The sequence below is a fragment of the Suillus subalutaceus genome, assembly GCF_016647625.1.
Source record: "Suillus subalutaceus strain FC151 chromosome Unknown DFJ58scaffold_41, whole genome shotgun sequence".
Taxonomy (NCBI): domain Eukaryota; kingdom Fungi; phylum Basidiomycota; class Agaricomycetes; order Boletales; family Suillaceae; genus Suillus; species Suillus subalutaceus.
Genome location: NW_024540290.1, coordinates 215,043 through 238,614, shown reverse-complemented (window position 1 = coordinate 238,614; position 23,572 = coordinate 215,043). Strand labels below are relative to the sequence as shown.

At 48.5% G+C, this 23,572-nt stretch overlaps 6 protein-coding genes across 6 annotated transcripts; 1 reads left to right on the top strand and 5 right to left on the bottom strand.

The window, feature by feature from the left end:
- Nucleotides 1-1,311: 1,311 nt before the first annotated feature.
- DFJ58DRAFT_840673 (uncharacterized protein) lies at nt 1,312-6,866 on the bottom strand (the record flags this gene model as incomplete). The annotated part of the gene is made up of 8 exons (XM_041392634.1): nt 1,312-1,797; nt 1,849-2,023; nt 2,077-4,863; nt 4,916-5,153; nt 5,205-6,164; nt 6,211-6,350; nt 6,399-6,794; nt 6,850-6,866. 8 exons carry the CDS (start codon nt 6,864-6,866, stop codon nt 1,312-1,314), a joined length of 5,199 nt encoding a protein of 1,732 aa, XP_041244877.1.
- A 104-nt stretch (nt 6,867-6,970) lies between these two features.
- On the top strand, nt 6,971-8,890 carry DFJ58DRAFT_783552 (bud site selection protein 16). Its single transcript, XM_041389909.1, has 6 exons — nt 6,971-7,123; nt 7,174-7,291; nt 7,336-7,369; nt 7,425-7,622; nt 7,675-7,783; nt 7,830-8,890. The coding sequence occupies exons 1-6, from the start codon at nt 7,041-7,043 to the stop codon at nt 8,452-8,454; spliced, it is 1,167 nt and encodes a 388-aa protein (XP_041244876.1). The 5' UTR covers nt 6,971-7,040; the 3' UTR covers nt 8,455-8,890.
- Nucleotides 8,685-11,696, bottom strand: DFJ58DRAFT_745099 (uncharacterized protein; the record flags this gene model as incomplete). The annotated part of the gene is made up of 6 exons (XM_041387368.1): nt 11,448-11,696; nt 10,745-11,391; nt 10,650-10,690; nt 10,595-10,615; nt 9,978-10,543; nt 8,685-9,928 (listed from the first exon to the last, which is right to left on the bottom strand). Exons 1-6 carry the CDS (start codon nt 11,494-11,496, stop codon nt 8,685-8,687), a joined length of 2,568 nt encoding a protein of 855 aa, XP_041244875.1. The 5' UTR covers nt 11,497-11,696.
- Nucleotides 11,697-13,679: 1,983 nt separating this feature from the next.
- On the bottom strand, nt 13,680-15,309 carry DFJ58DRAFT_726954 (uncharacterized protein; the record flags this gene model as incomplete). The annotated part of the gene is made up of 14 exons (XM_041385420.1): nt 13,680-13,878; nt 13,934-13,959; nt 14,017-14,032; nt 14,087-14,124; nt 14,174-14,190; nt 14,248-14,360; nt 14,410-14,429; nt 14,501-14,508; nt 14,563-14,630; nt 14,694-14,802; nt 14,853-14,916; nt 14,968-15,099; nt 15,152-15,215; nt 15,266-15,309. The coding sequence occupies 14 exons, from the start codon at nt 15,307-15,309 to the stop codon at nt 13,680-13,682; spliced, it is 918 nt and encodes a 305-aa protein (XP_041244874.1).
- A 4,091-nt stretch (nt 15,310-19,400) lies between these two features.
- DFJ58DRAFT_840669 (uncharacterized protein) lies at nt 19,401-21,139 on the bottom strand (the record flags this gene model as incomplete). Its single annotated transcript, XM_041392633.1, has 11 exons — nt 19,401-19,554; nt 19,609-19,634; nt 19,687-19,702; nt 19,842-19,858; nt 19,911-19,981; nt 20,230-20,280; nt 20,338-20,469; nt 20,527-20,590; nt 20,644-20,775; nt 20,830-20,893; nt 20,946-21,139. 11 exons carry the CDS (start codon nt 21,137-21,139, stop codon nt 19,401-19,403), a joined length of 921 nt encoding a protein of 306 aa, XP_041244873.1.
- Nucleotides 21,140-22,015: 876 nt separating this feature from the next.
- On the bottom strand, nt 22,016-23,440 carry DFJ58DRAFT_840668 (uncharacterized protein; the record flags this gene model as incomplete). The annotated part of the gene is made up of 4 exons (XM_041392632.1): nt 22,016-22,714; nt 22,765-22,968; nt 23,017-23,246; nt 23,302-23,440. The coding sequence occupies 4 exons, from the start codon at nt 23,438-23,440 to the stop codon at nt 22,016-22,018; spliced, it is 1,272 nt and encodes a 423-aa protein (XP_041244872.1).
- Between the last annotated feature and the right edge of the window lie 132 nt (nt 23,441-23,572).

Sequence of the window (23,572 nt, the reverse complement as noted above, 5' to 3'; positions counted from 1 at the left end):
CCGGGTAGTAGCTGCGAGAAGTTTCCTGGTTGACCTGGAGGGACGCCTGATGACATCGGCATACCGTTAGTTTGAGGACCGTTCATTGGGAATGACATGGGGCCCTGGGCGCCATTTTGCATTGGGCCTGCATTACCTGGCAAAGAAGCAGGTCCAACACCGTTAGGCATCTGGCCGTTTGGTGGCATCGATGCTTGGGGTCTTTGCGTACCGTTCATGAAACGATTCATCGCCGGTGGCGCTGGCCGCATTTGGGGCGCGTTGTGCTGTCTGAGGTGTTGTTGCTGCAACTGATGCTGTTTCAAAGGTCACGGTCGGTACAGTGCTAAGAACGTTGCAGCCTCAGCCCCACATACCTGTGTATAGACCATAGCATCATCCGTTCCTGTTCCGTTGCTTTTTGCTGTGAAAAGTACCCAAAAAACACTCCACCATCTGGAGTGCCGGATATTGGTTAGTCGAGCGCTTAAGTAATAAGTCGATGGAGACATACTCAAAAAGTAGACCCTGGCGTGCATTGATGGGGGGAGCAGAGTCTGGTGGTATTTCAGCCTCTACTAGTAGCTCGCGAGCTGTTTTACGGAATCCGCGCTTATTGCAATAGTCGTAAATGTAAATGTTGAACCTGGGTGAGCAGCCAACAAGTTAAGTTGGGGCATGGGAATGAGATATGCGGTGACAAACATCCTGTCCCCTTCCCAAGATGGATCCGACGAAGGGGGAGAGGGTTCGCCTGCAGGAGGTTGCGCAGGCATTGATCCGGGAGGGCCAGAGGCCATGAAGAGCTCCGATACAGGTTGACGAGTGAAAGTAGAAACACAAGAAGGGGGTTCAAAGGATCAGCGAAAGAGGGCGCACGTTTCGCGTTTGGCGGGTGGAAAATAAAGTCGATGACAGAGACTTAGAGCTGTGTAAGCCGCAAAGATATATAAAGGCAGCTCAAGCTGGACAGACAGCGCACAGGTTCTCCGGCCAACGAGTGAGGGAAAAATGAAAGATATTACAAGACAACAACAACGGCGTCAAGATATGCCTGATCGTCGTCGACAACGACGGCGACAAAGTTACCTAGCGGAGGAAGAAGGAGTAGGCGAATGGGAAGATTGAATTCGTGCCAAACGAGAGGCGCAAGGTCATACTAGATGGGAAATTTCCAATTGTCGCCGACTTTGCCACCAAAAAAACTACACGCTGTTTGCCGCATGCTCGTCAAGGCTGGATGCGTTCTACTTCCTTCCTACAATACGTTAGAACATACGATACATGCGAGTTCTAGCGTAAACAGTACAATTAATGAATCGCAAATCTCCATCAATGTCGGCGAACAACTGCAATCTGAAAGTCCCATCCACCAACAATATACTTCACCTCCAACAACCGTCTGATCTCCCGCCACTCTGCGCTCCCCCCCTTGGCATGCTGAAGATCCGTAACGACTTGGACGTAAATGAAGTCCGCAGGTGAGAGAAGCGATCGCAATAACGATCCAATTAAGAAAGCAATTAGTGCTATGATTAGAACAGTCGACAACGGGTATGTCGTCGGCATCCGAACAACGTGTGTGGGGCTCGTGCTCTCTGTCTCCGTCCTCGACAGTCCATCAGGCAGCTTCGGAATGCTTTGAGACGATCGACGAGAAGATGAAACAGATTGTGGTATTGGTGAAACAGCCTCCTTGACACCTGATGAAGTCCAGCGAGATAGCGGATTGGGATAAGCGTTTAGGAATCCAAAAAATCCGCTATTTGATAATGGCGGCGGTAGAACCTGTGGAACAGTACCGTTCTCGGGGATATCCTATAACATCGTGGCTTAGGGAAGCCATTACATTCTTAGTAATAAACTTACCAAGGGCGGCCCGTTCTCGATCACTGAGTCCGCCTTTGGTCGACTCTCCTCAGGTGCTTCCGGATCTTCGTTGATATCGATAGCAGCGATGGTAGCGCCATCATCAAGGAGATCATCCGCACGGGACAGGGGCTCTTTGAGTTCGTCTGGAAACGAGTCTCCATCGTTTGCGGATCTGATGATGTGCGTCAGCAACGGCTCGCGCATGAACCACGATTTATGACCAACCTTTGCAGTACAGGCAGACGGGAGACCCGATCATCCTGGAGCTCATCGCGTCCAAGTGCCGTTAATGACTCCTTTTCGCTAGCAATCCCAACATTCGTGCCACCGACCTTCACAACCACACTACCCTCACTCTTCTTGACACCCAAAGCAGGCGCCATGACAGGCTTAATCTCCACCTGAACGACAAACCCTTTTTCATGCAGATCATCAAACCATTGAGGCTTGGGAGGTGCTGTCCTGATCTCGCCCGTAAGCGGATCTTTTACCGTAGACACCTGGTACTGGGCCGTGGGCAAAGTCAACCTTAGGAGATGTCGCGGTGGTCGATCAGCGTTCAGTCCTGATGAGTGTAGTGGCGAAGCTGGAATAGTGTATACGCTCGAATTGATGGGCAGGTCGGTTATACTTGCACTTGAAACCAGCTCCATGTCGTTCTCGCGGGAGGTTTCGAGGGAGATAAACTTTGCGTTGTCTCGTGGACGAGATGTAATGAGTACTTCGTAGCCCACTGGATAGAGTTTTGAGTCTACGACGATTTCGGCAACGAGAAGATCTATGGAATATCTGATTTCGCCCTTCAACGTAAACGCAGAGGAGGATGGTTTCAAAGGTTCAGAGGTAGAGCCTACAGATGCTGAAGAGGTTCTGCGAGGATATGGCGCGGATGAAGGGATCGGAGGAGATGTAGGGAGTTCAACTGGATTGTTGGCCCGAGTCTCAGGAGTAGGACTAAGAGTTGGGAGACCCACTCTGCTCGGTCTAGGAGTGAGATCATCAGGTTTACCTGATATGGTACCGGTCATCGTGAGCAACACAACACTGCGATGAACTTGATTGGCAGGGTTGAAGGTCGACACGATCAACTTCCGATTGTCATCCTTCTTCCTTAATCTCCAAGATGGCGCGTTAACCCCAGTGCCGCCCTTCTGTTCCGCCAGGACAATACCTGCTGCTGGAAGCCTCGTGTACGGCATGGGTAAATTGCCCTTCAAGTAGGTCTCCACCGCAAGTATCGACTTGGGGAGGGCGCTATTGATAAGCGAGTTCATTGCTACCGGTATGGATCCCGCGTAGTCCACCGCAACGACTCTGGTGCACCGTGTTGACGGAATGGCATAGTTCTCCTTGGTATACGGATCGAGGGTCTCAAACATCCAACCATCGATATACGTCCGCCCAATCGGCAGGGCGTAAGGATTGTACTTGGATGGAGAAAATGGTGCAGCCGAATGTGGGCTGAAAGACGCGGACACGCAGAATATGACAGAGCGAGCGTCCTGTGAGGGACCCGTCTCTCCTGGTGTGAGGTCTAAACTTGAGAGCGGAAGCCTGGAACGAGCCATGATAGACGCCATGAAGAACCCCCGGTCACGGAAAGGAAACCCTCCTTTGGATACCACAAACGCAGTATGGCATTTCGACCCAAACCTCTCCAAGATCGAGGCAGAAGCAAATCGGACATCCCACTGCTTGCGACACTCATAATTCGTCACAACAGCAGCAACCTCTTCTGCGGAGACTCCTTCAATCACTTTTTCGCCTTTGTGCACTGGGATGGAAGGCGAGATCTCTGTGAGTAGTTTGCGATGCACTGACATGCCCTTGTCTCCCAGCGGTACCCACCCAGTTCTTGCATCGGGACCACCGCACTGGAGATCTCGCATCCATTGCAAAGCTTCCACGGCATGTTGCATGGGCGCTCGTGATGCAGACGGAGCACCTCCATCTCCAGGAGCCATTGCAGCAACCGCTTGCTGTGTCGTAGTCGTCGCTGATTCCACTGCAGTCGACCAAAAGCTGGCAAGCGGACTCGTGATTTTCGGAGACGTTAACCACGTTGACACTGGTAAAGGCTTCGCAGGTTCGGGGGGTTCGGGTGATAAATTTCTGGGGGTAGAATCTGAGCTGTTCGGAATATCGCTGTCTGCGTCCCACTCTGCCCGCCGCCGTCGAATAACGCCCACGACTGGGGGCTGGTCGAGCGGAATGCGTATAGGCTTGATGCGTTTGCGCTTCGCAAGTGCCTTAATCTCCTGCTCAGGAAGTTCTTCGACATCGACAGTTACACGTGCACCATTGACCATCACCACGCCCTTATCTTTCCCAGATCCCATCGGCCCACGGCGTACAATAGCCAGAAGTCTCTCATCTGCAGCGAACAATGCATCATGCGTGAGCGTCAACCACAGTCCTCCTCCACCGGCGGACAGTCGGTGACGGCGTAGGGCTGTGACACTATGCGGAGGGGGGTCGACAACAACATCGAGTGCGGATGCCCACGTGTCCATATCACAACGGATCTCGCACTCAATCGTGTGCATCGTGCGAGAATTGGTGGGTAAGGCTGATTCATTTGCCGAATCTTCAGTGATGGTTGTGGGTGCTTGGCGATTCTCTAAGCCTTCATACTCGACGCGAAAGGCACCCCTCTCATGATCATATCTCATGTCGTTAGCTTTCGCCCCCGCAAGTCGTGTCACCACTGGGGGACCACCGCACTTGATGACAAAGTCACCAACGCCAGCGAGAGCAGAGATCATAGCCTGTGGTATGCTTGCTTTGTTGGACCATCCTTTGGGATCTGACTGCTCGAGCAAGGTGAGCTGGGTGGTGCTTGGAGAGAGTGTTTCGATGGCCCATCCTTGGAGATCGACCTGCGTACGAATGAGAGTCGGGTCCTGAGGAGGGATGGAAGGGAACAAGTATGGGTCATCGGCTGAGAATGAGAAGACATGAATTGTGGTAGGAGATTTATAGACAGTTTTCAAGAGCACGGTGTCTCGACCCCTATGCTCAAGTCAGAAGTAATTCATAGTGATAGCAAGTGAAATTTGCGCACTGTACGGGCCATGCAGGTTTGGTCTTGAAATGCCACAATTGTGTCAGCTCGTTCACATCTTCGAGAAGCGTTGCATCCTCATGTTGCTTGTCCCAAAACACCCTAGCACCAGGCGAAACCAACGCGCCGTACAAGTCCCATAATCCTAGGCCAACAAAAGTGGCTTCTGCTCTATACACCACCAGGGTCGGATCGATAGAATCTAGTTGAGTCACCGAAACCCCACGTGCTTCCGTAGCTGCGGGACATCTCAGTACTAGCTCAGAAGCAGAAAATGAGTTCCACTCACTCCGCTTCCACTTCGCTTCTGGCTCCTGCAATAGTGACGAGAAGTATATATAACTTCTTTTCACGCGCGACAATATCGTTTTCTCCGCTGCCACAGGTCGCTCATTCATCGACTGCGCCAGTTGTGGTCTTGTAGGCGTTGTGGAGCTCGATGCAACGGAGCTCACTGAGGATGACGTTTGGAAGCTCACATCCGCAGCACTGGTAGCATCTTGTAGGATTTGTTGTTGCTGCTGCTGCATGAAAGATAACGGATCGCGCTCTTCCAGAAGCTGAATGGTCTGCGGAAGCCCATTCAGCCTGATTCCGCTGGATGGCGCAGAGAGTTCTATGACCGCGCGAACTTTGACTATAGAATGATCGTCAGGAAGAGGCGCATGGGATATACGGAGAACCGTTAGTTCCGGTGGCCTACTCCCCACGATGGGAGAAGAAGGCTTCTGTCGCAAGGCAGTGGCGTTCCAAGGGAGGCTTTCGACCTTCTGAGAGGAGCCTTTCATAGTTAGTTGGACATCCCACCCTTCATTCGATGGAAGGACGCATTCAAGAGAGCGAACGAGGCGCCTGTGTTCCTTAATAACGTCTAGCCCCTGACCTGTCTCCCCTACATGGTCTTCTTCCTCCGAGTGTATCACATATTCAATGACAAGAGCCTGCCTGTCGAGCTGGAACCGTATTTTCTCAATGCTAACCCCATATCCGTGTCCTGCAAGCACCGGTATGCGAGAGCCACGCACTACGACGGTCTTATACAAACCCAACATCATCGTGCACAGTTGTTGGCACATGCTGGAAGCAGAGCCAAAATTCCAGATCGCGCGAAGATCGTGCTGCCAGAAACACGCAATGCGAAGACGTGGCTGCGCCATATATGTCGACATACGCCGTTTGATTTGATCGGCCGGGGAATGCGGCTGTGGAGTTGAGGATGGTTGAACATACTGAATACACCAAGCGAACACTGAAAATTATTAGCGATGCGGGAATTGGAAAACTAAACGACTTACATGCAACTTGTGATCTGACGTAGGGGGGCGATGGCCTCAAGTACGCTGGCTCGTCAGGTGAGCGTGGTAAAGAGGTAGAAATATCTATTATCGTGGATGTGTCCTGGTAGAGGCGTGAAATCATTACAGCATCTCGTGGACTAGCATACAATCAATACAACTCAAAAACGAACATAAAAATCACGCACTTGGCAGGCCAGCCAAGCGTAAAATTAGTCTTTGATATTCGTGTCTCACGATCAAACATTTCCACCAAATGTGCGCTCTCAACCGCGGGGTCCCACTCCTGCCTAAGTTCCGGAGTGGTAATGACGGCTTTCCATGCATCGAGAGAAGCAGATTGGTCGGTGATCGAGACGTCGAGGACGACTCTGTACACATTCTCACCCGACTTGGTAGTTTTGCGGTGCACGACGACGTCGGTAAGCTCAGGAGTTGGAGAGGCGCGTGCCTTCCCCTTGCCTGGCGAGGGTGAGTCGCTTGCTAAAGAAATATGTTTCCACTCCGACGAAGAATGAGAGGTAAGGAGCTGGCGGAAAGTGGCTTCAGAGCTATCCAGTGCATCCTTCCAGGTTTGACGGAGTCTGAGAAAGAAAACAACATTGAGAGCTTTGAATGACGATGAAAAAGAGAGCAAACCTTGTACCGTCAGTCATACCACAGAGTCCTATTGAAACAACAAACTTAAGCTCTAAAAGCTCTCCAACGTCAGTACTACGGAACACGCCCCTCCCATTTGTAACGCCACGTGGAAAAGAGCCTTTACCAAAAAGGAATGGTTCTGGCGGGCCTTCCGGATCGGCGATCATGAGCCTCGTTGAGTCGGAGTCATGATAGCAGGGAGTATCGACGACGAGGCGACGATGGCCATACAATCAACGCCAGAGACCACTCAAGTAAATGGCACAACCTGGTCTGTAATTCATGTTTAAATCCCTTGATTCTGCAACTAACACCAAGCAGTGACTCGCCCGTAGACGAAAACGACAGGATATTGAGCATCCAGTCGCACGTCGCATACGGTTATGTGGGCGGAAAGGCCGCTGTATTCCCCCTCCAATGTATAGGCTATGATGTTGATGTACGTCTTTCATCTCAAGTAGAACGCCCTCTGACTGTACCTAGGTAGTCAACACCGTGAATTTTTCAAATCACACCGGTGGGTTTACCGCTAGGATCACTATCACTTCTCAGTAAAACTCTATTTAATACAGGTTATGAACGCTTCGGTGGAACCAGAGCATCTGCAGAAGAACTCTCGTCGATCTTGAAGATGATGGATGAGATTGGCTTGCTATCTCCCCACAGACTTCTCACAGGTTATATACCAAACGCTGCTGCTTTGGAAGTCGTAAAGGAACTTGCGCAAAAACTCAAGTCACGCAACCCGCACCTCATATACCTTATGGACCGTAAGTTTGCAAAAACATCACCAGAATTTTTCAATTGATGACCTAAACACAGCTGTGCTCGGTGACTCTGGAAAGCTCTATGTATCACAAGATGTAATACCCATATACAAGGTGATGTTTTCTTTTGCGACCATCATCACCCCAAACTGGTTTGAAGTCGAGTGAGCACGTTCTCGACGTATATCAATGGTATCTGATGTGATAAAGGACTCTTACCGGTGTACCACTCCTCTCCCTAAGCGCTCTCCACAATGCCCTATCCATTTTACACAAGCACGTTCAACACGTCATTATTTCCTCCATCCCCTTACAGCCATGGTTATCCAAGGTCCTACCTGAAACCATGCAGCCTCCGGCCTCTGCGGATAACCAACAAGCCTATCTCCTCTGCATCTCGTCATCCCGCACGATAGGAACAAGCTCCCATTCCACAGTACACGCCAGACTCGTCCCACTGATTGCAGGATACTTCTCTGGAGTAGGCGACCTCTTCTCCGCACTGGCTCTCGGGCACTTCAACCCATCTCCCACGCCTTCAGACAACAAACCTCATTCAGCAACACAGACCCCATTGTCATTCGCTGCCGCCGCCGCTCTGCACAAGACGCACTCCATCCTTGAGTTCACCAACGCATTTGCAGCGCGGCTTCCACCTGAAGACCGCACGACTACTGATGATGAGCTTGACGCCGCTGAGCCCGTACGAAAGCTCAAACGAATGAGGGGCAGAGAGCTTAGACTTGTGCAGGGGCAACACATACTGCGAGAGGAATGGAGGGAGGGGCAGGGGAAGGACCTGCAATTCTGGGATGGATTCTGGGACTCGTTTTAAAAGAGATACCAGTTTTCTGCATATCACCTATCGTATTACACGCGGTCAGACTCAGCACACCTAACACTAGAAATTTTTTCTAAATTTTGCTTTTCCTAAGAAATTTGACAGGCCAGCGTCTCGGCGGCCGAGAGTTAACATTCAAACCCTTGTAAATCCGAAAACACTACATTAGTGCACACCACTGAATAAAACGAGCCTAAAGTATATACAACCAGGTTAGCAGTGTACTACGACCCTACCCCACCCTGCTGCACAATCTCTATCGGCGTCATGCTCCCATGACTAGACGCCGGTATCGACGACGCTGCATTCCTCAACTGCTCCTCCGTCATCCGTCTACGACGCTCCCCCACCTTCCATATCACATCTTTCAACTCCTGCACCACCTCCCCACCCGGCCCCCACCGCTCAATCTTGGGCGCATGCTCATCAGTCCCAACAACCCCACCCCCACTCTCCCGCCGTGCCTTTGCAAGCTTTATCCGCTCCTCCCTCGTCATCTTCGACCGCTCACGCGTAAACGCCGGTGAATTCCCTGTTTCAGTCTCAAACACCTGCTCGATGCCAGGTGGAGGCAAATGATGCGATGACGCTGCGAGTAGCAGAGGGGACGACGCATCATCTGCGTCGAACGTTTCTCCGGATGGTGAGATTACTGTTAGCCCGATGTCCTCATTCTGCGCGTCCATGCCTGGTGATGCTTCCTCAGGCTTGTCAGAGTCGTCGCTGCCCATGTCGAGAGCTAAGGTGGGCAGGTCATCTGGTTCCTCTGGGGAGGGGCTTGGCGGGAGTACGATGTTTGTGAGCCTCTCCCGGCCACGTTCACACTCCCGTAAGGCAAGACCGATCTCGCGCCGCAGACGTTCGTAAGCCAGAAGAGCAGGGTGACTAGAAGGTTCCTCAATGGAGGACATCGACAACTGTACAAAATGCCCGAAAGGTGTCTCTTCTTTCAGCGAGGTCACGCATTGCTCGAGGTGATCTCGTGCATCGTTGAGAGCGGAAGAAATGGCATCGACGTGGGCTGCAAACCGTGCAAGGTCACTGGGTAGTGGCGCAAAGGACGTGATTTGGGAAATCGAATGCGAAAGAGGGCGTATGGGGAATGGAGGCGATGGTAGTGAACAGGTAACTTGTGCGTCGGATGACAAGTCTGATACAGCTGCGTCTTTCAATTGCTGTTGCTGTTCTTCCTCCTCGTCCAGAACCTCAGTAAGTCTCGAGGAGGCATCGACTAATGTTGTCCTAAGGAGGCTCATGAGTGAACGCACGTCCTCCCAGTAAGCATCATCCTCATCCTCTCCGAAACGAAGAGCTAATAAATGAGAACATGCGTATCGTTTCGAAGCAAGCGCGCTCTGAAGTGACTGCTTCAAAGATGAAAAGGAGAGCGGATGCCGGCTTGTCTGCATACTCGTGTATTTCGAGGCAGAGGGACATTGTTGGAAGGTGCCTCGAGTCAGAGTTACTCCTCAATAATGATACAGCAGACCGGGGTGGCGTCCCAAATTTGCTCATACCCTGACTGTGATGCTGTCGGCGTAGATCAAGAGCAGTAGCTCCAAAGCAAGCATCCTCGCCCTCTGGTAGCAACGAAGCCCCGGCGTGAGTATCGTCCTCCTCGACCACATCAAGAAGCGGTTGGTTAGCTGATGGGCTCGTGGGTGCGCTGACACTGCTTCTTCGTGATGGTGACGCAGCACCAAGTAATGCGCTAAGATCTGATCTCCGCTTTTCTCTCCTCTTTGCAATGTGGGAGATAGGACTTCCTGCTTGTGCAAGAGCAGAGTAGGACCCATTCCACGTTGACCTCTTGTGATCGCGGACGGAAGTCATGTTGTCATGTTGCCGAGATCCAGGCAGAGAAAGCGGCCGGTGATTATCGCTATTCAGAGAGAACGTGAGTTTCATAGGTGATGGCGGGGCATACATCTCCGAAAGCTGCGCAAGCTCGGGTGGAGATACAATAGCTGAAAGCAGTTGACGAACGTTGTCGCATTGGGTTTGAGTCGTGAGCAGGGAAGTCGATAGCGCCACTCTAAGTGACGAAGACGTCATTATTGGGGAGGATGGTCCGTGAAAGATGCTGTAAAGGACCCGGTCAGGGCACGCATTTCGATGATGTCATATCAATTACCTTCGCTCTTCATTTTCTAGGCTATCAAGGGTGTCTTGAACAACGGCAGTCCCACACCTTGCCCGCTGTGATTAAATTTTGGAGTGCTTCCAGAGACTGCAAAAGGAACGGTAAGTTCATTGCCTATAAATTGCCAATGGCAAGGCTCACAGGTGTGATGATGTCAGGTTTAGAGTGTAGATCCAATCGATGAACGTGCATATAATACAGTGTGCTAACGAGCAACAGAACAAACAAGGTATAAAATCGAGCGCTAAGCGCTGCAACAGCAAGAGTGATGGAAAGTGTTACGGGCCATACATGTGGTTCAGGTTCAGCGGGTATCGTTAGAGAAATTTGACCAGTCGCCGTGCTTTCAGCCCCGCTGGTACTTCTGCTGTGATTGCTTGCGAGTCTGCCAGGAATTTGGGGTGAAAACGAACGGCGGTGTGGATGAGGGACGGGGGTAGTCGCGAAACCCGGGGATAGGAGGGATGATGTGATAACACCATACTTGAAGCGCTCAGCGAAAGCTTGTGTGCGCTTCGAGACCCGGTCAGAAGTGAAGAGTGAGCTGAGGAACTTCATGGTATCACAGGAGGGTGAATGAAGATGATCAACCGAGGATATAAGCGGGCTCAGGAACAGTTTTATGACTACGAAGAGTAAACATACCTGAAGCGCGCCAAAAATAATGAAACAAATTTTTTCTACCTGGGCACTGTACTTGAAGACCACTGGCGACTCCGTGAATGAGTGCTGGAGCATTGAGAAAAGTGGCCAGCTTCCAGGCATTTGCTCGGGAGCTTCACCCGAATCTGCGGCGAAGTAAGGTGAGCAGTGATCTACAAGGATGGTTAGCAACTATTTGCACCTGTCAAATACTCTTCTAATGGATGTCCGTCATAGTAAGGCTGAGCCATGAGCTAACGTTGAGGCGTCCAGTAACGATCGGTTAGCGATATGAGCACTGGTTGTCGTGATGCGTTCGTGAAGAAAACCCCGGTTATTAGGTGAAAAGAAAGGACAGCTCCAGTGAACTAGTGAGGATATGGCTAGCTAATAATGGGCGTCCTTAGCTATAACGCCCAGTCCTGCGCAAACAGTCTTTCTCGGGGACGAGAGCTATGCTACTATTTGCTTACCTAATCTTCCATTACCAAGTTAGCATGTTGCCATCACTGTGCCACTCCTTCTCGAGATCGACCAACACAAGCAGCATGTCCTCCTTGAGTTGTTCATATTGCTGGAATTTTATGGCTATCCAATACCTTCTCCTTGGCTTAGTTATACGATCCATGACGACTGGAATCCTAGACTCATGTTTGCCTGCATGTTCAGATTCTGTTCGTGCGGAACCACCTGCTGTTGCAAATAGGACAGGATTGGCTCCAGGCCCTACCGCTGCGGTTCTCGCCTTCTTCGTGTGACATCATATAGAAACACTAGCTTTTCACATGATTGGTGAGCGTTAGCGCTCGAGTGTTAATAAAATTATCCACCGCGGAACCGCACATCAGGTCCACCCGCCAACACGGGCATTGGGCTCCGCTGGGCGGTTTGGAGCACTAGGTGCGCTCCATCGTGATGTCATATTCTATCCTTTCTTGGCAGACGATGAATCGACGAAGACTAACTCCGGCCGCATTCAGCAGCCCGAATGTTACACGAGTCACCGGATCTACATAACTCCTCAGAAGTTCACAATAGACGAGAACATCGGCACTCTTTCGAGTGGATATACAGAACACGCGGTTGTCTTGAGCAATACTCGTGGAGGCAACGAAGTGTCGATCAGCCCCCCGATTTATCGTCGAAGATAGTTTCTCTTGCAGAAAAATACATTAACTACATATCTCTAGGAACGTCATGATTACAGAAGTCCTGTTTATCAGAATAGCACTCTGGCGTGCATTCCTCATGCTTGGATGAAAGCTTTCTGGCAGACACACGAGGATTATTCCCACTTCCTTTTCCCTCGACAAGACCCATCATTCGTTCATCATCCCACACTTAAAGCACTCAGAAAACCGAACGACAACGATTCTGTTCCAAGAATATGCCGTTTCTGAACACGTCTATTTGTTATTTCGCCATCCCTTCATGAATACAATGAATTACTCATGTCGGGTTACAGTTGATCGCTGCACTGCCAGGACGGGTCCGCGCGCCCAACTAAGATCGATTGGGTGCCGGCGATTTGAATCTTCTTCGGATCCGGAAATGTGAATGGGCAGGAGGCTGTGAAATTGACATTTTGGGTTGAATGCTAAGCATCGCCCTACTTGTGGGTGTTCGCTGGGATTGAACGTTCGACCCTAATGAATCACTAACCTCATATACATAGCACAGGGGTTTGCGTCCCGGTAGGGACCACAACTATTCAATTCCGGAGGACACCGGGATGTTAACTCTTCATATATCTGACTAAAGAAGGCCGAGCACGTTGAAACGCACATCCCCGTCTCCTCTTAAGCGCGATGTGAGTGTGCTTTGTTTCGAAGTTGCAGGATAAGCTGATAACAAAATATTACTCATACATACAATAGGCCAGACATGGTTGCTTCTGAATCCCGACCACCGTCGTATGTATAATGACCCTTCATACCAAGCACTTATTGTGGAATCCAAAAGAAAATGTAGGGAGACAGAAGCCCGAATCTCGGTGATAGCAACCTTCGATAATCGCCCTGGAATGTATTTTGGCTTATGGGTGTTTGCTAGGGGCCTAGGATTCAATGTTCAACCCTTAAATCACTGACGTACAATGTAGCATACAGGGGTTGCCAACAAAGGCTGACAGTATATATTCTTCATTATAGCATGGACCACAGCCATCGAACTCAGGGACATGTCATCACAGAAGATAGCATTCGGGACCAGGAAGTTCAAGCGGAGCACAACTGCAAGGTACTCTGATCATTTGCAGGATAAGCACTTGTAGGAAATGCAAATACAAATATGGGGATATGAAGGTGAGGTCCAGTACACCTTCAATAATCGGTACAAACATCCACAATGCCAATCTGATCTCTTCGATCCTACTTATCCATTTCTGTGACAACATACAATTACTTACATAGAATTCGGTTCATCCTGATTCCACCTAAAGCTCTCTGCTAGATTCTGGGTCATCAAGGCCATCTTGACCTCGAGGTGGGAAGCTGTAGGGTTCTTCTGCGAATGCTTCAAGTTGTCGGTCCACCTCACGGCTGAGATCGTGCGTCGAATAGGAACGCGTTGAGAGACTTTTCAAATTCAGGACCACGCGCTGACCAGCCACTGAAAGTAACGGGCCCGAAAACCTACACGCAATCAATTTTACATAAAGTGATGAGGTCACATTGATGACCAACGCACCCTTTAGGCAGGAAAGTATATGGACCCTGTGGATTGTCTCGTGTTACTCAGGAAGAAATCTGTTATGAATAAGAAAGACTGACGTTCGAGTACACAGTCCTAAACCATAACGTAAGCAGATGTGAATGAGTTGAGAGTTCGAGCGAGTCTCACCAGGAGGCGATAATCATGGCATTATTAAACATACTAAACTGGTTCTTGTTGTCGGAAAGGTGATATATTATTGTCTTATACACTCACAACAAAAAATATGGTTGCTAATTAGTTATGGTCAACTACAATGGGACTTTGCAGATCTGTGCGAGTGTACTTACCATCTCGAACAAGTAAAAGGAGGAGGTCGGAGGGGTAGAGACCCTGAAATTCCCTGGAGTATCTCCGCAGACTTCGCGCTGTTAAGACAAAAGTTATTGCATCGAGAATAAAGCTTCATGTTCTTCAGCATGCCCTGCGAACATGGAACACAACATGCTAACCTTCCGACATAGCAGAGCCACTAGCGTTGTAACAGGGCCAATGATATTTCCGTCAATACATTGACTTGAAACTATTTAGTTGCCAACTAACCATTAATTCTTTGAAGTAGTAGTCAAATAGTCTGCAGACGAGGCAAAATGATAATCACATACTTGGCATTGCCGACACGCAGATCTCGACTAGGTCGAGGTACAAATACTCTTCGCCTGCCCGAGCGCAACTACATCAGAGAATATCAAATTTGTAAGAAGGTAGCCTACTAGAATCATGGTGTGCACCATACGAAGATATGCCCAGCAGGATAAGGACGTAGGACACATAGCCCCCGATAAGAATATTTGACATGCCCCTCTGAGCCCCCCAGATGGCCCACGCACGTATGAGCACAAGTACTGAGTATTAATCCTCAGCACAAGTCACCATTAAAATGAGGCATACGCACTATGGATCGACTCTGAAGATATGAACATAAAGTAAGAGGTGATAATGGAAAACCTTTGGCAGAACTGGCCCATCCATAAGGTCAATGAATGTCAACTCGTGAAACTGTAACATACAAATTGGGAATTATGTGCGAGGATGCCGGCCTCTTCCAACCGAATGAGAGTCTGCCCAGCAATATTTCCATATCGGTTGATGAGGAACAAGACTTTCACGACTGTCCAAGGGGCATTCCAAATGTACAAGATCTGGAATCAAATCCATATTTTCAGTATTATGCATGTCAAGAAGCGAACTCACTTCGTCATTGAAGGTCAGAAGGTAATCATAGATTAGCACAGTGTGGCCAGTTGCGGAGAGTGCTCTCAACAAAAATGTGAGAAGAAAAGGACTTCGCAAGAGACGCCGACCTACTTCCGCACCCAGATTTGGTCAAAGAATTCGAACAATGGCAACATGAGCACCTAGCAGTATTTCAGCACAAGTATGATAGTGACGAAGACCCAGCGATCCCAAGAGATCCATTGTGAGACCCGCTAAGCTTTATAGGGTATGCAGAGGCATGCCAACTCCCAATGACACGAGCAACACGGACGTAGTAAGCAGAAAAATGAATTCGAACCTGACGTGAGTGGGTAAAACGATAGGCAGGTGCCTTGTGCTGCCAGTATTCGGCGAGGTTGTCGCCGGTGCCAGTGAACGCTGAGATCTCGAGACCAGTTACCGAAGTGCCACATTGCCAGGGATGTATCAGTCTTCGCAGCAACTTCACAGTCAAGTTGCCAGAAGTGTACGTGTTAGGGAGGTCGCCCTGAAGATGAGTTTGCATACCCCATCCAAAAGTTAAAGACCAGTGAGTAAGAAAAGTGCCACATAAACCAAGGCAACCAAGTTATCTGTTCATGAGAGTACCGTAATCAGATAAGAACAGCCAGTGCATATACTTATGTATATACCCGGGTACATACCAAAAGGATATCAGCCCATAATTGTGGCTATACAATCCCACTTTTTGACCCTGAGCTATTAGGAACATGGTGACTCGCAACAGAATTTCCAGAAGGTGGACTGCCATGCAGCCGAAACCTGCCGACGACAAGTTGTTTCTCTCTCTCGGAACACACCTTGAAATTCACTGATGTCGTTGTAGACTCATATAACTGATCTTAGCTAGATGGTTACCGCGACAGAATTGAAATCTGTTTCTCTTGGATTGTGCAGGTTCGAAACTTGCCGATCGACAGGTTTTTCTTTTCTATCGGCACACGCCTTCGGCCCGAAGATTTGCTCATGGTTTCCTCGAAGGTCCATCTTGACTAGGCCCACTGAGTCATTGCGCCGAAACCTCTTTTGTGACAGTCTGTCCATGAAAAGAGATTCATTTTCATGCTCTCCGATGGCTTCAGCTTTTCCTCGGAAAGTTTTCCAGTTATCATCCATAACTTACGGGCATTTTAGAAGATGATTCAACGAGAATGCGATCATCTGAGGACTTGAACACCATTCACTGGCATACACTGTGGGTGTTGATTCCACCAATTTATTCACTGTTTATTTACCGTAAGTTATCCTTGTTCATCACTCTCGATTTTTAATGCACTCAAATTTCATCTGAGTCTGACCAAGTGAAACCAACCTTCGCGAGTGGGTTGTGTTATGACCACCTTTAAATATACATTGCAGTAATCGTCTTCTGCAGCGTCGACCAATAGTTACTACTAAGGACGGAGGACATTGTAAAGCGCCTCAGATAAAATTGATACACAATGATCCAGGAAAACCAAGAGAGGCACATTTCGGCACATTGGATACAGTTCCTAGTTAGTTGGCGCTGGGTAATCAGCAATGGTCAGGGCGGATCAAGTGTGGATACGTATTAGGAACAAGATCCACCAGGCTGCCCAGTGACATAAAATGCATTGACAGTATGGATAGAGAAACATAAAGAGCTGCAAGTGATGTAGATGATAACGAGCCGACGGCTGTATACGTATTTTGACACCCGACGGAGAACACAGGATCTTCAAATGAATAAATTTAAATTGGGTACGTTGAATTCCATAACTTAAAGGTTCGGTCAATTCTAAGATTCCATTGTCAATATTAATGTCGACTTGACTTCAAGGGCCCGCGCGCGGTCGGCCCCGTCCTCTCGTAAATCACCCTAAACCTTTCCCGATTTGGCCCCCACCGCGTCGGTTAAACCTTCGCATGGAAGGCGTTCTAGATGACCTTGTGTCCTCGTCCAGACCCTAAACCTTCCCGTTTAGTATTTTTTTGTGTCCAATGCATCGAGAGATGAGCTCTATGTAGTGACAGTGCTAGTCTAGTGGGACCCCCAGTGTTCCCGACTCCCCGTTGCATCCGAGTCTCCGGAGTCACGAATGCCCTGGTGTGAGGTGCGCCCCCATCAGTCCGCTGTCCCCCCTGACCATTTTAGACGTGCCCTCCTGTGAAAATGAGATGATTGTATATACCTGAGCACGCAATAGAACATTTCTAACATGGAGGTAAGTCCCATGTAGTATTCTTAGGCCTTTTATTCATGATATTTGTAATCTAGTACTTGTCTTTTTTACTTGGGCAAGTTTTGAGTAGTTTAAGCGATTTTGCATGCAGCTAACTTAGGTTCTATACAGCGGGGATTAGGACGAGGATTCTCTGCAACAAGCTCCTAACACATAGGGTCTACGACCCCAGAGGACAATAAACTGTATTTTTTTTAAAAAAAAAAAAGGTCTCCTAACATCTCGTTTAACCGAGTGGTGGTGGCTAAATCAGGAAAGGACGTTGCAAGGTCAAATAGATCGACATTTGACAACGAACTGACAGGGTCACCTTCTTAGGTATTTTGCAGAGATCTAGACTCATCAGAACACGCCAAAAATTTGCTAAATCAGCGAGATTAAGGATCAGACATCAAAATAAGTACTGCAGGAGCTAGTTTACATAAAAGTAAGAACCGTTGACATCGGACGGTGACTTGCAAGAATGACGTGGATCCTGATATATATTGATCCTGGACATAGCGAGGTGGTACTGAATTCATTGATCTTGCGACGTTGACGTTGAATCAGAATGGTGAACATTACATATTACTTAAACGTGCGATAGCAGTAATTCAGAGGCTGATATGGACAAGTGGTATATACTTTTAAAGGTATGAAGTAAGGAAGGTCCGTAGGTATCAACTTCACTGCAAAAGTCAGCACTTTGCAAGGTACGCGCCACTGGCAGAATAATTATAGAAACGTTAATAGTATAACACGTCACGCGTCAGGGCCCGGGGGTACGGCGCGAGCGCTATGCGTCACATGTCACATGTACCATAAACCCCTCCGAGTCAACACCCAGCAATCGGAAGAAGGGGGAATGCAAAAGAATTTACGGGAGACAGACTCAGCGAACAAAAAGCTGCACGATGGTCGTTAATGTTTAATTGACTTTCAGGTATTTCAATGTAGACTCAACAACACCAACGAGGGCTTACACCTTGTTTAACTTCGAGAACAGGAGGATCAAATCGTAATTTGGTCCAAGAACACATATTTATCATGCGGGCATACAACGTTCATCTTACCTGTGACGGGCACTAGTAACTGACATTTTCTTGTGAACAACTCAGACCATAATTCATATGAAAATCATACTGCCCGTGGAAGAAATTCTGAATTCCTCGAACGCAGTATGATTCCTATATCTATATTTACTTGACCTACTTATTCTGAACTTCTGTATATCTGCATCTCTCAAACCCTTTTCTCTGACATGCTTTTCAAACGAGGCAGGTGTGTTGGTTCGACGCCTGTGGCTAGAGTATTCTTATCCTTTAATCAACGTCTAACTCGTGTTTCAGCAAGCGAGCTGCCGAAGGAAACCACCCAGGCACGGTGTGAGTTCTGAATATATCTCCGAGGATCTAGGTGATGAGTCGTAGAACGTTGCGGCTAACTGCTCAACTTGCTACGCACAGCGGTTCATGGAGGCAGAATCTATTCTGGAGGAAGCCGCAGTGCTGTCGCGTCTTACTTTTTTCCTGTCAGTCCATGTTGAATCGCAGCGAATCATGGGGTACGCTGACCTAGGAGGTTCATGAGGAGCCTTTGGATGCTGTGTGCATTTCTGGGCAGGTCATGATGGAACACCAGCGATCTCATATATACTTGTTTGTACTATACTGTCAATATTTTCTCGTGGTATAAAAGTACGGTAGACTGGTCCGCAACCATCGAATCACCACTATACAGAAATTAACAGAACTCCAGAAGAATTACAGGGCCGCTAACTACCCATTAGCACATTACTAGTACATACAGTCAGTCATTGCGATTGAGGGATACACTTATACTGAATATATACGAATATATAGAAGAGGCATGGGAAACACAAAGAAAATCCCGGGAACAAAGCGAACATAAAGGTCGGCCATGTTCGATCGATTTCCAGGTATTTTGGCACAGAACACCCTATAACAGATGGTTATCAAATTAACCAAGATAAACTTTGAAACCATACTTCCGATACTCACCTACTCTCACACACCTTCCAACTATTCTACATCATCCAGGTCTGCTTCAGCAAATGCTTGAAGTTGGCGGTCCACTTCACGGCTGAGATCGCGAGTTGCGTAGGTACGCGTTTTGAGACCTCGAAGGTTCAGGACTAGGCGTTGACCAACTACTGAAAGTAACGGAGTCGCGAACCTACATGCAATAGCTTAACCGAACGTGATGCATAGGTCATTATGTCCAACGCACCCTTTGGCAAGGAAATATTTTGGATTCTATAAATCAGTCAGAAAGAACAACGGTACGCTATGAACAAAGAATACTGACATTCCAGAATGCAGTCCTAAACATCATAAACCGATAGAATGAGCCAAGAGTATGAGCAAGTCTCACCAAGAAGCGATGGTCAATGCATTACAAAACATACTAGCCTATTCGCGTTGTCAGCGACGAGATACATTCTGCAGGGTTTCTACACTCACGATGAAAAAGATGATCGCTATATTGTGGTCAATTACAGACCTTGAAGTGCCTCCAAAAAGCATGCTCACCATCTCGAAAAAGCACATGGAGAAGACTAGACGGGTAGAGTGGCTGAAATTCCCTAGAGTGTATCCGGAGACTTCGCATCGTCAAGACGAAGAGTACTGTATCTAGAATAAAGCTTGATTGACGATCTTCAGTAAGCGCTAGCGCACAGAACAGAACATCCTAACCTTCCGAAATAAACCAACCACTAGCGTTACAATATTAGTAATGTCAATAAGACGTCCGTCAATATACCAAACACGACGCAAAAGTAACTGACCACATATTCTTTGAAGTACTAAACCATTAATATGCTGCAGGAGTCAAATAACAACCACATACTAGGCATTGTCGTCACGCAAACGTGAATCACGTCCAGAAATAGATACTGAACTACAGAAGCGCAACGATTTTTACAGATAAAAATAAAAACGGAGCGAAGTGACCCACTATTTCCAGCGTATAAACTATACGATGTGCTGGCCAATAGCGTGACGACGTAGATCACGTAGCTCCAGGCGAGGATGTTCGTCACGCGCTTCTGAGTTCCCCAGATAGCCCATGCACGCACGAGCACGAGGACTGAGGAAAAACCAAAATCCTCAAGATGTGCAACGATAATCGAATATATGTACGCACTGTGGATCGACTCGACGGATAAAAACATAAAGCAACTAGTGAAAATTGCGAAGCATTGACAGAACTGGCACGAAATTAGTCACTCGTTAGATGTCTACTGATGAAATTGCGCCATACCTTTTGAGAATCATGTGCGAGAAGACCAGCCTCCTCCAGCCGGACGACAGTCTGTCCAATAAGGTTCCCATACCGGTTGAGAAGAAACAAGATTTTGACAATCGTCCAGGGGGCGTCCCAGATGTAAACGAACTGCAATCAAGGGTATATTGTGAATATTAATTAAATATCACGCAATAAACTCACTTCATCTCGGAAAGTCAGGAGATAGTCGTATACTAGTAACGTATGGCCAGCTGCGGAAAATGACCTAGGCAATAACGAATGAGAATCCAGGAATGTCGTACGATATATGGACATACTTCCGTACCCAAAGGCTTTCCATGAACTGAGGGGATAGAGACATGGTCGAAACAGTTACAACGTCAAGACCAATTGAACGATAACACATGGGTGCTCCAACAGTCCCAGTACTAAAATCTAAGAGCTGGCACACTTTAATAGGGTATCCAGACAACCACAAGCCCCAGCTCTCAACCTTCACTGGTAACGACATTGGCAACCAACGTAATAAACGTGTAGGGGAGAAGTGAAGTGTGAACCAAACTTGAGCGGTTGGAACGATGGCAGAACCTTGGTGAGAGAGCGACAAGACTGATGGCAGTCACCAATGCTTCAGTGTCACCTGGAATACATATTGGTGGACACGAATCTTGAGATCACTGGCAGTTCCTGCAGTGGGCCACAATCGCATATAATTGGAGACGGTCACCCTGAAGACGTTACGACAGGCTACCCGTGCGAGGTGTTTGGTAGGCGCATAACGTCAGCGCTCAAATTGACGGGAGTGCTTGAACGGGAGAATGAACCTTTTTTGTACATCTGACCTGGGAGGTTCCATTAGAGTGATGTCAGACGGTGTATGTCAGGCCCAACGCGTAATACTTATGTATCTACCAGTGAACATATCTTGAATTAGAAGGCCAGGTGCTTGCACACTAAACATCCTACAGGGTCGACCACGCGTAAGGAAAAGCCGTCCGGAAAGTAGTCGATAACGATACAAATGGCAAAACTGAGAAAAGCTCTTGGTGAGCGCTACCGTAGCAAGAAATAGGTATCGACGAGGAGAGGCTCGTTAACCGGCGAGTAAAAGCACATTCAAGCATTGAATGATCCTTCACAATGGGTAGGAGGTGGCGCAGGGTAGTCAGACAGCGCGGAAGAGTAAAGGTGTGTACGTGACGGATTTGAGGCAAGATCTGACAATCACATAGGCACCGGCAGGCCAGCATGCACAGAGAAATGCAAAGGAGCTAAAAGGTAACAATAAGGAAAAGTAAGTGACAGGTGACGGGGGTGGCTATAGAATTCGAAGACCGTAGAAAGCAGGAACATGGATAAATAGAGTTGAATTTGGTTGCGCTGGCGTTTAGATGCCATCATAGGCATCGCCTTCTTCATACATGGTGTATACGGTATCGGGCCGCTGGGCATTGGTGATGTCTCGCCTGCGGGGCACTGGGACCGGCTCAGGTGCAGATGCCGGGCTAGCGGCAGCAAAAGGATCGACGACGTGAGCGGGAGATGGTGCACGAGGCGCAGCATCATGCGCAGGATAGGTTTCTTCCGCTGCTTTGTCGTCGAAGGGGCTAGGTAAGGAGGGATCCGATGGCTGGGGTGGAGCCATAGTGGAATGTAGGTCACTGCCAAGCTGACGGGATATATCGGCATATTGGGCAGCTTGGAATGGAGTTACGCTGGAGCGATCGAGATTTACATAGTGAGCCTGAGGATCATCAGGGATGGGGTATCCTGCAGCGGATGGTTGACGAGACAAGTATGCCGCGCTGGACGGTTGCCTAGTGAGGTGACTATGGTCACCGTGAGGGGCATATGGCATTGCCACCTGAGCATGCAAGGTATCACCGTAGGCAGTTTGTTGACCATAACCACCGTAATAGTTCTGATAGTTGTTTTGAGCGTTGAGAGCAGGGGATGCATTGTGACGTTCGATCATGGTTGGTGGACGGGGATTAAAGGATGGTTCAGGATCGTCCACAAGGATGGCGGACTGACGCTTGAAGGCTGAAGCGCTCCATTCGTCTTCATCAGACTTACGTCTGCGGCGCTAGAATTTAAAGTGAGAAGACGAAACGGATCTTCAAAAATGAAACATACAATGCACCACATGATGAGGAAACTCAGTATAGCCAGACCTGCGAGACAGCCAGCGATACCACCTACGACTGCACCAGTGTTAACGGAACTTGCAGAGCCTGCAGTCGAAGAAGAAGTTGCGGATGTGATGGTTCCGGTACCAACGATGATACCAGATGGTGATGTGAGCATGGAGGTAGTGTAGAAAGTGGCTGCTGCTGGGGTCTACCGGATGATCAATAGTCTGTAAGTGTAAAAAGGTCAGATACTGACCGTGGACAGCACAGTTTGTGGGACTAAAGTTGGGGAGGTAAACGAAGTAGAAGTGCTCGAGGAGATGGTGGTGCTTGAGGATGTAGTTGATGAAGACGTGGTTGAAGAAGAGGAAGTAGTACTAGGGGTGATGGAAGTGGAGGATTGTTGGGTAGAAGTAGCTACAGGGGTGGTAGAAGTAGGTGTGGTGCTGGTGCTGGTGATCACTGGAGCCGAACTAGTGCTGGGTGCTAAATATTTGTTAGCTCATTAACATTAAATTGCAAGTACTGTAAGTGAGCTCACTGCCAGAATTCTGCGCAGCTGATGTCTGTGTGCTAGCACTAGTAGCAGCAGAAGGCAAGATAGACCCAGGAAGAGTTGGGCTGAAACGAGCAGCTAAGCGCATGTGGTTGCGCATTTCCAAATCCTGATGTGCAGACATGATTAGTATTGGTATTGGCAGCTTTTTAGTTGTATTTTGTAAAGAGCGAGAGTGCAAAAGAATGAAATGATGATAAACGAAGGCTAACAGCTGCAGTCGAAGACGATGTCGTCGAGCGCTGTGGGGAACAAA